The 13,786-nt window shown below is 38.5% G+C and overlaps 1 protein-coding gene and 1 long non-coding RNA gene across 12 annotated transcripts in view; one reads left to right on the forward strand and one right to left on the reverse strand.

Moving 5' to 3' along the window:
* Positions 1 to 811, reverse strand: part of LOC108349017 (uncharacterized) — a 78,136-nt gene extending 77,325 nt beyond the window's left edge. For 6 of the 7 annotated variants that reach the window (XR_010059524.1, XR_010059527.1, XR_010059523.1 and 3 more), the window contains exon 1: positions 400 to 537. This is a non-coding gene — a long non-coding RNA (uncharacterized LOC108349017). Of the gene's footprint in view, positions 1 to 399; positions 538 to 692 lie in introns of those variants that run through there. The other variant, XR_010059528.1, reaches the window with a different exon arrangement.
* On the forward strand, positions 526 to 13,194 carry Zfp54 (zinc finger protein 54). Of its 5 annotated transcripts, none has more exons than XM_063288594.1 (5): positions 868 to 955; positions 2,817 to 2,882; positions 4,855 to 4,946; positions 8,528 to 8,654; positions 11,443 to 13,183. In XM_063288594.1, exons 3-5 carry the CDS (start codon positions 4,917 to 4,919, stop codon positions 13,044 to 13,046), a joined length of 1,761 nt encoding a protein of 586 aa, XP_063144664.1. In that variant the 5' UTR covers positions 868 to 955; positions 2,817 to 2,882; positions 4,855 to 4,916; the 3' UTR covers positions 13,047 to 13,183. The 5 variants fall into 5 exon arrangements, with proteins under 5 accessions (XP_038966756.1, XP_038966761.1, XP_063144664.1 ...); XM_063288591.1 differs by having other exon boundaries at positions 928 to 1,043; XM_039110828.2 differs by lacking the exons at positions 868 to 955; positions 2,817 to 2,882 and adding an exon at positions 526 to 652.
* The last annotated feature ends 592 nt before the right edge of the window (positions 13,195 to 13,786 follow it).

Raw genomic sequence — 13,786 nt, forward strand, 5'->3', positions numbered from 1 at the left:
ATTCTTAGGGATTGTGCTGGTTTAGTAAAGTGTTTTCTCTCAAAGCACTTTTATCTTGAGTCACAGAAGACAAACTCCTCTCTGAGTTAGGAAAACGGCAAGGCCACCATCTAGTGGTGAAAGCCACGCAGCTCTGACTTCTTGAGACACCTATTTCTTTTCAAAATCCAAGTTCTTTAAATGTCTCTCACCAAGTCAGATGTTCAGGATTTGGTTTTGAATTGTCATTTTTGTGTGTTGGGGATGGGACTCTGGCTTTCTGAATTTAGCCTGTTATTGTTTGCAATAAGTATGTAGTTCACAGGCTGGTAGTCAAGCCGAGGTGTTAGGCTGTCTATCTTTTATCTGAAGGGTTCAGAACTCAGTGTGGGGGTGAGATATCGGGGTGTAACGTCCTACCAGATCCAGTTCTGGTCTAGGCTGACAGCAAACTTAACAGGGAGTCTGTGCAGAGCGGTCCAGAGAAGGTTGACAGCTGAAGCCTTGTGGAAGGCAGGCTGAGACTGAGAGGGAGGGACCGGTCTCCGGGGGGGTGGGGCCACTCGCCGGAAACAGCGGATGGGGACAGTAGATGGGTGTGGAGGAAGTGTGTTGAGTGGAGCGAGGTTAGAGGAGTGACGTGATAGCTGGGACTGTTCATTAGTGAGCCTAGGTAAGTTGACTGAGGAGCCAAAACCAAAAGTGGCAAGGACCTCTTCCTGGAGGAATTCACTGGCTTGCACCGTGGGGAATTGCGTAATGCAGACTTGGGGTCAGAGGACACAACAGGGATTTCGAGGGGAAGCGAAAACTACTGAGAGCTTCAGGTGCCTCGCGGGGCATCCTGGGAGAGTCAGGCGTGGGCAGCCCAACGGATGGAACCGGATGGAACCGTAGCCCAGTGGGGGAGGACAGTAACCTCCCAGGTTAGAGGAGCTGAAGGGCTGGGAGGGAAACAAGCAGGAACTGGACAAGGGTGAGGTGTTTCCTCTGCTACTCACAAAGATGACAGCTCTCAAATTCTGCAGTACATGTCTTACCCTTGTCCATAAATTTAGAATATAGTAGGTGGATTAATACTGATTTTTTTTCATTGATTCTCTTGTCAAAATTTTCTTATAAAAGTACTCTAGTAGAGTATTTGAATTTATCTGTTGATATTTGCAAACGTGTTTGGTTTGGTTTTGTTGTTGTTTTGTTGTTATTTTGCTATAACAGAAAGGACAACGCTCCTGAAATTTACATTAGTCCACGCTAACTTCTTTGTTATACCTGGGACTTGGCACCCATGTGAGGTTTTAGACATCAGTAATGAATGGAACTGTAAGGGTTTTTTGAGAGCAAGGGAATCTTTGCAGTCAGGAGCAAAAGGAAATCAACAAAGTCACACCACACAACAAACCTCATTGAAGAGATGGATTGGGGATAAACATAGAATGGTGGCTACTCTGAAAGGGAAGAGAGATGGTACGCTAGGCGGAGGGGTAGGTGTTTATAGTGTCTTTGGAGCATGTGCATTGAAGTACTGGAAATGAACAGTGGGTCCTGAAGTATTGCTTGGTCATTAAACATTGTAGTTAATTCTCTAAGGGCCATAACTGCCATTTCCAGCCCCTTGGGTGAAAGTGGCCAAGCCACTGCCCTAGAGGAAAAAAAATGCCCAAGATCAAGCTACAAAATCTCTCCAATTCCACACACCCCCAAGGAACCCTATGTAAATTAGCCTCCTGCCCAGTTCTTTGCTGATTCTCTCTAGAGCAGAGGCAGTCACTCTGATGTGGTTTTTGCTTTCAAGAAATCTCAGTCAATCTCTCTCTCTCTTCATTTACAAAGCTATGTTTATTTGGAGTCACAAGCACTGACTGAGTCACTGTGACTCAAGTCAAGAAATCTCTTGTGTGAGTTTTGTTTTTGCAGTGTGACTGAGATATCCTTGGGTCCAGACTGCCAGGATACATTTGTTTTCATAGGTGTAGTAATATTTGCATCTAGGAAACCTTCCCCCTCAGAGCTGCAAAGCTTCCATTAGGTAAGCCTTTCCCCTCAGAGCTGTAACACTTGCACCAGTCTTAGAGTTCTAGGGCAGGACAGGGGCAAGGTAATTTTCCACTGGCATGTTAACCTATACGAGTGCTTGAATATTGAATTGAATCTGAAAGTATGTTTTTGTGAGTTACAGATACACTTGTAAACGTTAACATCTGAAAGTAAACTTTTTAATCCACCCTTAATTTTCCAACTGAGACAAATGCACGCTGAGATGTAAATAGAGCATTCTGATATAAATAAGCCAGGGTTGGTGGCACACACTTTTAATCCCAACACTTGGGAGTTGAAGGCCAAATTGCTCTGTGTGATGGTTCAGGAGAGCCAGAACTACATGGTGAGGCTCTGTTTAAAAACAAAAACAAAACCCAATAGATAAGAAAGTACAAAAAAATTAAATAAAATAACAGGAACAGATACGTGTCTCCAAAGTCTTAATATTGCACCTTAGAGCCTGGAAAAGTCCAGTATGCACTTTGAGGGTATCAGATCACAGTATTTTCACTGTTAGAAAAGGCATTATAAGCCAGTTGGTGCTGGCACATGCCTTAAGTTAATCCTTTCTTGGGGGAAGAGGGGTAAGGGTATTATTTTGTAGCAAAATACCACAAAGCATCTTTTGATTAACTACTATGACTCATCTACAGCAGAAAAAGTCTACAAGTCTTTTTGTCTCTTTGGGCCCCAAAAAGCACACTGTCCATGGACACATACATGACCAAACTGTTATTTTCTGTTTCTTGTTTTTGTTGTATTTGAGACTTAAACTCAACTATGTTTCTCTGGTTTAGAACTAACCAGGTAGACCAGGCTGGACTGGAACTCCAAACTATGTCTCTTGAGTGCTAAGATTAAAGGTTTGTACCATCACAACTCTTCGAACTGTTTTATTTCACAGTCTGTGGACAGTCTGTGTTGTGACTGGGGACTTCTCTCAGGAGAATGACCAATGTTTGGACCCCACTGAGAGGACTTTCTACAGAAACTGGATGTTGCAAAATTGCATCACGCTAGGTTTTGTGGGTAAAAATAGTTTGCTGCCTTCTTTGGTCCAAAAATATATATGGAAATTACGATAAATATATAGAGTGCTGTTTGGGATTATGCCAGTTTAGTAAATTACTGGTTGTAGCTTCTCCAAGATCTAAGCCCTTGGGGAAACTGTCTGGGTTTCCAGTACTAGGTGTAATTTCCCACTTCTTGAGGTCTTTGGTTCAATTAGAAGCTGTTGGTTTCCACCAAGGTATGCATGCCACTCTTGCAGCCTTGGGTTATCATGCAGTACAGATCATTGTTGTGGTTCAGAGGTGTCAGTGCTAGGTAGGACTGTTGGCTGGCTCCTTCCTTTGGAAGCTTGCACATTGCCTTCTAGTGCTGTGAATGCTAGTCCCTAGGGAGGATGCTTATGTCAGATCTATCTTGAGACCTCTGGGTTCTGTATCTGAATCTCTTGGTATCTTTAACCATAGGGCCTCACTATCTACTTCTGGGAAAGAACCAAGGGCAACCAACATAAATAGCCTATAATGTTTTGGAAATCTCTTGAATAGCTCTGTCCAACAATTTAAAAAGAGCCATCTCATGCCAGTATCTATGACTCTTATAGGGACCATTATCAACCCAAATGAGAAGCTTTTGAATATATACTAAATGTATGTGTATATATAGACATGTATTGTAGGCATTCATAGTTGGATTATATGATTCCTTCTTACTTTTAAGACATCCTTATTTTATCATATTTTTTGTGTTTATATTGGTTTCATAGATTCCTGCTCCTGTTCTTCCATTTTCCCCTTAAGATCACTTTTCCCTGTTATCGCCTGTCTATTTCTCCCCCACATCCCACCGTGGTCTGCTTTTACTTTTCTGGTTACTGCAGTTACTTACTCCAGGTTGAGAACTCACTGAAGGGTTGGAGCTAGGAACTTCCTATGAAAGAGAACATGTCTGTCTTTCTAGGTCTGGCTTAGCTCACTCAGTATAATCATTTCTAGATCCATCCATTTATCTGAGAATCTGAATTCAATTTTCATAACAGCTGTATAATATTCCATAGTGTATATGTACCACATTTTCACTATCTATCCATTTGTCAGTTGAAGGATGTTTACATTGTTTCAGTTTGTAGCTATTTGAATATAGGGGCAATGAACATGAGTGAGCATGTATCTGTGGAATAGGATGTATAGTTCTTTGAGCATATGTCAAGGAGTAGAACAGCTGGGTCATGTGCTAAATTTGTTTAACTTGAATCCTTGTTTATTTAATTGAGGATCCTCCATAATGATTTCCAGAGGGGTTAGATTTTTTTTCTTTTTCTTTTCTTTTCTTTTTTTTTTTTTTTTTTGCTCATGGGTTTTTTATGCCTTATGATTTTGTTTAAGTCTTCCTAGGTGGATTATTGGTAGAATTCTTCTTCCTTTTCTGAGACAATTAGTACTTTCCTTTCTTTTCTATGAGTGGCTATTTTCATTTACTCTGTGAATAACTCCTCTGATTCTTCTGTATATACTTTACCTGTAACTTCCTATGTCCTGTACTACTACGTTCTATGTACTGTGAAATTAATTGGCTTAATTTGTTACTATCTTCAAATATACTTATGTCTCCACTAGTTTTGAGAGTATTTTCTGTATGCACTATATGGTTGATAATGGTTTTCTCTCTACACTTTAAATGTCTTTCCATGCTTTTCTGGCTTTGGGATCACTGACCAGACACCAGGTAGAATTCTGTTGCTTGGATCTCTTCATGTAGTATGACATTGTTCTTTAATAACATTCAGTATTAATTTTACTTTTCCTGTTTGATTCCGTGATATTAAAGGTTCACAAGCTGACTATTCACTGTTCTTCAAAGAGAAGATCAAAGAAGAGAAACAGCAAGAAATGGCTGATTCTTCAGTCAACACGTCCCAGGTCAGTGCTCATGTCCAGTCTTTTTCAAAAAGTGTTATAGTTTGCGACATTACAAGCCTTTAATTTTCTGCTTTTGGTAATTTTTTTAACTTTATCATAAAACACATTTATTGGAAACAAACAAAATTACATACTGAAATAAATTAACCCAATGACTATACAACTCAATGTACTTTTAGGCAGTTATAGTAGTCATTGGGAAAGAAGCTCTGGAGTCTTAGATGTGAATTTGTTCTCAGTATCAAGTATTTCTTAATGACCTCATCCACCACAAAAACGTGACAGAATTAGAACTAGAATTAGAATTAGCTTTAGATTCTTTTTCATAACCGGTGGTCATTACCTGCATTCAGTTGTTTCTCAATGCCTGATATTTAACCTTTTTGTGTTTTCTTTTCTTCATGTTCTGATATGCTCCCTTGTACATTGCTTCCATATAGCTGTTATTGACTAGATTCTGCCTATGACCTTACTTAATATTACACATTCTAAGGCAAACCATTTTCCTGCTAATTTTTACTATTTTTTCTCTTTAGCAGAATAGTATTTCACTTTATATGTATCCATTTTCATTATCTATCTGTGGACTAACAATTAGATTTATTCCAATTCTTTCCTATGGTGAATAACTCAGCAGTATGCACGGAGTGTAAATATCTCTAGAGTGGGGAGTGGACTTTGCTGGATATATCCATAGGATTGAAATAGCTGGGTCATAATAGGATTCCATCTCTACGTATTTGAATAATCTCCAAGCTGATTTTTCCACAATGGCTGAATTAATTTTCAAACATCACCACACACACACACACAACATCCTCTCTAACATTTGTTGTCAGGTTGATTGATGACAACCAGTCTGCCTGGAGTGAGGCACTATTCCAAAGTTGTTTTACTTTGCATTTCCTGATAGTATTTTAGGAATTTTATGCCCGCTTTTCAGTATGTACTGACCATTTGTGTTTTTCTCTGCTCAAAGTGTCTGTTCAGTTCATTTGCCCATTTGTTGATTGGCAGTTGTAATTCCTTGGTATTTAATTTCTGTAATTCTTAGTGAATTCTAGATAGGAGTCCCTTTTCAGGGTGTTTCAGATTCTCTCCCATTCTTTGGGTGTCTGTGTGCCCTGCCAATTATTCCCTTTGATGCACAGAAACTGTATATTCTTGGAGCTCATTCCGGTGCTGTCGGTGTTCTTTCAATAAGTTCTTGCCCATCCCAGTATCCTGATGGATATTCCCTATGTTTTACAGGTTTCTGGTTTTAAATAAGGTTTTTGACCCCTTCTGAATGATTTTTTTTTTTTTGTACAAGGTGACAGATAAGAATCTTTTAAGGTTTGCCAGCACAATTTGATGAATAGGCCATATTTTTGTCGTCTTCAGACACACCAGAAGAGGGCATCAGATCTCATTACAGATGGTTGTGAGCCACCATATGGTTTCTGGGATTTGAACTCAGGACTTCTGGAAGAGCAGTCAGTGCTCTTAACCACTGAGCCATCTCTCCAGCCCTAGGCCATATTTTTGTAATCTACCTTTTTGCCTCCTTTGTCAAATATTAAGTATAGCTTTCTTGTTTTCTTGGTGAGTCTTTTGTCCTGTTCTGTTTTTTTCCTATTTTATGCCCATGCCAGGCTGTCTTTATGACTATAGCTATGCACTATATATTCCATAATTCCACATCTCCTATGGCTTTTTTCTCATTTCTGCCCTTCCCCTGCCCCCTTTTTGAAGACAAATATTCCACACGGACTCATGTCTTGTAATTTTGAAAATATTTTCACTGTGACATATGAGGAAAAAAATATGTTGGTGCCCAATTGCTGTAGTCCATGTATTAGATTCTTATATTTTGAGGCATATATGATCTGTTGGATCTGTCACATTTCCTTTGATCATAGTTTTGGAAATGCATATTCAAACACAGGAAGTAGTTGCCACCACTTTTCAGAAATATGTGGAATTTGAAGAGACTTATTACAGTTTGGTTCTTAATCCTAAATTTTAATTGGCTCTGAATACTAAATGTTTAAGCACACAGTAGAGTGCTGAACATGGCAGTTATATGTGGCTGGATCTTGCGATGAAATGAATGTTCTTGAATGTAGATCCAGACTGTGGTCCTCTGGTATTTCTCTTCAGTGTTTAATATCAGGACAGAGATGATGTATCCCGTGTTTGTTGATACCTTGTATCTTTTGTCTCAGAGGCATTGCTGCTCACATCACTCACTTGCTCAGTACTCTCAGTAGAAACTTCCCAAACTAGAGAGATGAATATTTTTTATTTCTCTTTTTCATTTTCTCTACCTGGATACAATTATGCAGCCCTTTCTGGGTGTGACTCCTTAGGGAGCATTATGTGCAATGCATCAGTAAAAATGTCTTGATGGCATTGAATGGTGTTCATAAACCATCACATTTGATGCACAGGGAACATTCCTCATGATTGCGTTGCTCTAGTCAGTTCCTGTAAGATTGACAGCTCTCTTCCCCTACCCTGAAGCTGAAGTGATTTGAAGTGGAAATTTCAGAACTGGGCTCTTTTGTCATTGCACTTTGCATTTTCAGAGAAATAAGGGAAGAATCATAAACACTGCTAACCTAAAATCTGTTAGACAATATAGCATAGGTTAAAAGAAAAACACATTGAGGGCTGCAAAATTCAGGAGATCAGCTTTTCTTCTTAGCAATGAAACTGATTATAATTCTCACACATTTATTATATTCATTTACTCACAGGAAATCTTATGTCACTTCTAAATGCATCCAAATTTTTAACACCTATGTGTACATGCTTAGTTGTAACTTAAATATTATTTAATGTGTTTTTGGACTTTCCTCAAATTTTATAACTCTTTGTGGCTGGACTTATTTTGGAACTTACAAAAAATTTTTTCAAAGATCCTGTATGCATGTTCTTATGAAAACTTTAGATTATATCATGTGGCTGGTGTGAATATTTTTATCTGCTTGATAGTGTCTCAGATATTTTAAAAATGAATTCCATAGACTACTTGATTTTTCTATGTTAATGTTAAAATAGCCAGTATGTAGTATTGATATACTTCTCTTTACAGTGGAAAAAAGTCAAAACTGTTCCACAATGAAGTCAATCATATAATCTTCCTTCCATATCTACCACCTAACTCGGTAATGTTGTGTATTGGGCCTAGAGTTTAAACATCCCAAGCAAGCATTGTAGAATAGAATCATGCAAGGCCCCAGTACAGACTGAATTGATTAGTGTCAGTTTTCTAGGATGAACTTGATCATGAAATTTCCTTCTCAGATATGTACACTGTGATGCTGAGACATAAACACAGTACCATAACAGATAGATAAATGTGTCCAGATCTGAAATGTATGTCTTGTTTCATGGATATGCTTGTGAGACTATTGTAATCCTGTTTTCACAGAGTTAGGACATGAGAACATGTATTATGGAGTGTAACTATGTTAGAAGTCATCTGATTGAGTAACTGTCTTTCGTCATCTACATCCAAAATTTACTTGTTTCCATCTATTCAAGAAACCACTGTCCCATAAAGCACATATTCAAATTATATTTTTTTGTTTCAGTGTCTGTTGACATTCCGGGATGTGGCTGTGGACTTCTCCCAAGAGGAGTGGGAATGTCTGGCCTCTCCTCAGAGGGCTTTGTACATTGATGTGATGTTGGAGAATTACAGCAACCTGGTCTCTGTTGGTGAGAATATTTTCCTTAAAGAATTTCCAAATGATACTTTGTATGTCATTATAGGCCCATAAACTCTGTTAAGCTGTCTTGGAAACAACATAAGACTAGGGAATATTTGGTAGTAGGAAAGAACTTTATCATGGTATTTGTTTTTTCTTTCCAGTTTTCATTTTTGTAGGCTCATGCCCCATTCAGTTTGGTTTGAGCATGTATTCAGAAACCTAGTAATGTATAATATTTGTACAATATCTTTGTTTTTCATTTTTTCCTTTTATCGGAAACAGATTCTTATACAATATACCCTGATTAGAGTTTTCCCTCCCTCTAACTACTCACTGTTTCTCCTATGCTGCTCCTCCCTCAATATCCACTCACTTTCTGTTTCTCATTAGAAAAGAACATGATTTTAAGAGCTAACAACCAAGACTAACAAAATAACATATAATAATGTAAAGCAAAATCCATCATATTAAAATAAGACAAAGTAACCCAAGGGAAGTAACAGAGTCCTAAGAACAGGCGAGAGAATCAGAAGTCATATAATACTAAGCTGAAAACTATAGGCTATATGCTGAGGACCGGGTACATGCCTGTGTAAGCCCTATGCTTTCTATTTCGGTCTCTGTGAGTTCATTCACACTTACCTAGTTCATTCAAAGGGTCTTATCCTGGTGTACTCCATCTCACCAGGCTCTTACACTTTCTGTCTCTTCTTCCTGGTTCCTTGAGCTCTGAGGGGAGGGATTCTATGGAGCCCTCCATGTAGACTTTCTCCTCCTGATGCTGACTTTGGGCCTCTGCATCTGTTCCCATCTTCAGCTGGAGGAAGCTTTCTCCCATGATGACTGAATAAGGTACTGATCAGTGAGTACAGCAGAATAGAATTAGGAGTCATTTTGTTCATACTTCTATTTCTCATTTTACACAAGTAGTGCTTGTTTTATCCAGCCTAATCCTAGGCTGTCTAGGCACTCTGGTCGTTGGTTACACAAGCAGTCTGGGCATGACTTACATCTTATGGAGTGAGCCTTAAGTCAAATCAAATATTGGTTGGCTACTCCCACAATTTCTGTGCCACCATTGCTGTGCATATCTTGTAGGCAGGACAGATTGTAGGTCACAAATTTTGTAGCTGGATGCATATCTTAAAGCTCAATATCATTATTGCATTTCGCATACATTTAATTGCGAGAAAAACTCAAGATATGCAAACAGAAATTTCTCCCTAAATACACTGAAGTGATTGGACATAGCATTTGGAAAATCATTCCTAGATTTCTCTATTTTGTCTTCCCTTCTTACACTGACTACAGTAGTGTGTTAGATGTCTGTGTTCTTTCTAAGAATTCTTGCATGGGTCATGGGCTACCTCACAGAACACATAGATTATTATATTCAAGGTAGATCTGGTCACTTGTCTGGGGCAAATGAAAGTATCCTAAAATGTGGAGAAGATATGGTAGCCATAATAAGGGTGGGCAAAAAAATAAGCGTGACAATGGTGATGGCTTAAAGTGAAAGAAAAAGAAAGAACTGAAATTTTTTTTTTATATTCAGTTCCAAATTGAAAGGATTCCTGATCACGTAACTTAAAGTGTATCCTGCCTTAGTGCACCTGAATTGTGGTGACTTAATACTAGTAAAAATATGCAATTTTATTTAACTATGCTGACATCAGATTAGAATAATTTTACAAATTAAAAGTCTAATGTGAGTCCATGAAGTAGAATTATTCTGTAATTGCCTTCCTTATATGTAGGCATTCATTCACATTACATCCTTCATTTTCTTCTCAGTGGCAGATACACAGATACCCTTCTGGAAAATGATCACAGGAGTCAGTGTAGAAAGTTGACTTAAGAACAACTATATAAGGAAAGTTAAGAAACAGAGCAGTGGATGTGCCAGGATGGGGTAGATACCCAATAGTGGGCCTCTACTCTCTCAGAGCTGAACAGCTGAACAGAGGTTGGATGGGAGGGATGGACTGTGGGAGGAAGAGATGGGGGTAGACACAGCAATTAGGATGTAAAGCAAGTAAATAAACAAATAAACACCAATCAAATTGACAGCTAAAGGACAGAAAAAGAGAGAGAGAGAGAGAGAGAGAGAGAGAGAGACAGACAGACAGACAGACAGACAGCAGTGTGTGGAGCTCAAACAATGCAGGAAAGAAATATGCAATAGCTGCCATTGCAACCTTCACTCAAATCATCTAGAGCCTCTAATATATGGCAGAAGTGCATCAATTACTTTTGAGGAATCAATCTCTCTCCCCCCTCCCACCCGTCTCCTTTCCCCCACCCCTCCCCACACTCACACTCTCACTCTTTCTCTCTTCTCTCTCTCTCTCTCTCTCTCTCTCTCTCTCTCTCTCTCTCTCAGAAAAAAAAAAGCCCTTGATGCTTGTTGTAACATTACAACAAACTGGGTTTCCTGAACAGGAATCTTTATTTGTTGTACATTAGTTTACACACATGATGTAAACCTGAATTGCATTAAACTCTTCATCACTTTCTGAGAAAAAATATTTAAAAACAGACACATATATTCTAAATATAATCTGTCACTGAGCCCCATCCCAAAGCTACATACTGATTTCTCAATTATTTGTTTCATCTGCCTTGAAGACGGTCACCATTTTTCTAAGAATCTATACAATTAGAGTAAAAGAAAAGTGTCAACTTCCATGAGCTCTGTGCTAAGTATTTCTAACAGAGAATGTAGAAAAACAGTCATTTCTCAAATGTTTAAGTTTAGAACAAGCCCTATTAATCTGAATTGTACTCATTTTCAGAGAACTACTGCATATGTGATACTGTCTGTCAACCTGTGAAGACTGAAAGGGAGTCCTGTCAGTGTAATGAGCTTGGTAAAATGCTTCATGATCCCTCTCATGGTGGACTTTACAAAAGAAGTGACACCACAGAAACCTCTAATAACTACAGATGCTGTAAGGACAGGGATGTCTCTGTTGACTCATCAAACCCAGATCAACATAAAAGCACGCACACTGGGGAAGAACCTTGCACATCTGAAGACTGTGAGAAGTCTTTCGATTTGTGTTCCAACATTACTCAAGATCAGACATTCTACACTGAAGAGAAAGAGCACAGACAGGAAAAACATGATGACCATTTCAGCTCTACATACAGTCTCATGCAACAGTCAATCTACATTGGAGCAAATGCAGGCCAGTGTGTAAAATATGGGAAATGTTTCAGTATTGCTTCAAGCCTCAGTATACAGCAGAGAATTGATACTGGAAACAAACCCTACAAGTGCAATATTTGTGACAAATCTTTTACTCAGTGCTCAAGTCTTAAAACACATCGTAAAACACATCAAAGACTTCGTGCTGGGACAAAACCTTACAAATGCAGTGACTGTGAAAAGTCTTTCTCTTATTTATCTGCACTTAAAAGTCATCAGAAAAGGCATACTGGAGAGAAGAGGTACAAGTGTAAGGAATGTGACAAATCCTATGCCTACCGTACTGGTTTGAAGAGACATCAGAAAATCCATACTGCAAAGGAACGTTATAGTTGTCAACACTGTGGCAAGGTCTTTCATCAGCTCTCACACTTCAAAAGCCATTTCACAGTCCATTCTGCAGAGAAGCCTTACAAATGCAATGAGTGCCACAGATCCTTTCCCCATTATGTATTCTTCAGAAGGCATAAGAAAAATCATTCTCTACAGAAATCTCACAAATGCAAAGAATGTGGTAAGTCCTTTTTTATATTGTCACATCTTAAAACTCATTACAGAATCCATACTGGTGAGAAGCCTTACAAATGTACAGAATGTGACAAATCCTTTACCCAGTACTCACATCTTCGAAGACATCAGAGAATTTATACTGGAAAGAAACTTTACAGATGTGAGGTATGTGACAAATGGTTTACTATGTCCTCAAGTCTCAGCAGACATCAGAAAATTCACACTGAAGCAAAAACTTATAAATGCAAGGACTGTGACATATTCTTTACCCACTACTCAAGTCTTAGAAGACATCAGAGGGTTCATACTGGAGAAAAACATACATGTAAACAGTGTGGCAAATCTTTTACTAGGGGCTCAACTCTTAGAGCACATCAGAGAATTCATACTGGAGAGAAACCTTACAAATGTAGTAAATGTGACAAATCCTTTATCCAGGCCTCACAACTTAGAACACATCAGAGAGTTCATACTGGAGAGAGACCTTATGTATGTAAGGAATGTGGCAAATCACTTACTACATGTGCAATTCTTAGAGCACATCAGAAAATTCATACTGGAGAGAAACCTTACAAATGTATGGAATGTGGCAAATCCTATATTCAGTACTCACATCTTAAAAGACATCAGAAAGTTCATACTGGAGAGAAACATACAATTGTAAATAATGTGACATAGCATTCATCTATTATTCTCTCTCTGTTCAAATCCTAACATTATACATAATAGAAATGTAAGCATGAGAAACATGGGAAAGGCTTTAAAGTCTTAGAATGTTTCACAAAGTTTGTCAAAATAAAAATTTCCAAATGTAATTATGTGAAAACCTTTTTGGTTTTTGTTTTGGTGTGTGTGTGTACTCGCGCACCTACATATATACCTGGCACCTGTGGAGGTCAAATCCCCTGAAGCTGGAGTTAAAGACAGTTGTGTGTTGGAAATTGAACCCCAATACACTGTAATGCTACTTTTAATCTCTAGATTGTGCTTTTATCACTCTAGTCACTGGGAAAAGCTGTAATAAAAACATTTGTCTTGTTCAAAATCCAAAGGTTCATAATTCCAGTCAAGGTTGTACACTGAGTCGACAGAGGCAAAAATTATCTCTGTTAATTAGAGGCCATCCTGGTATACATAGTTCCAGAAGAGACAGAACTACATATAACTATGAGCTTTTATACCCAGCCTCTTTGTTCCTGAAATAATGGCTCCTAGACTTAATATTTATAAATACATGCATAGGCCATAAGCTTCGGCTTGTTCCTTGACTAGTTCTGAAATTACATTACCTGTTTCTTATATTCCTTGTGTGCTGCATGACTGTTTACCTCTCATCTTCATATATCTGTCTCATTATGGGCCAGGGTGAATCTTTCACACCTGTGACTACCTCTCAGAGTTCCAAGCTCACTATCTGA

The sequence above is a fragment of the Rattus norvegicus genome, chromosome 1 (assembly GCF_036323735.1).
Source record: "Rattus norvegicus strain BN/NHsdMcwi chromosome 1, GRCr8, whole genome shotgun sequence".
NCBI lineage: Eukaryota > Metazoa > Chordata > Mammalia > Rodentia > Muridae > Rattus > Rattus norvegicus.

Excerpts from the sequence above, each read along its gene's own strand:
- Zfp54 (XM_039110828.2), top strand. The coding sequence starts at position 4,917 with ATGGCTGATTCTTCAGTCAACACGTCCCAG. Across the intron at positions 4,947-8,527 it reads CTTCAGTCAACACGTCCCAG|TGTCTGTTGACATTCCGGGA; the intron begins GTCAGTGCTCAT and ends TTTTTGTTTCAG. Across the intron at positions 8,655-11,442 it reads CAGCAACCTGGTCTCTGTTG|AGAACTACTGCATATGTGAT; the intron begins GTGAGAATATTT and ends ACTCATTTTCAG.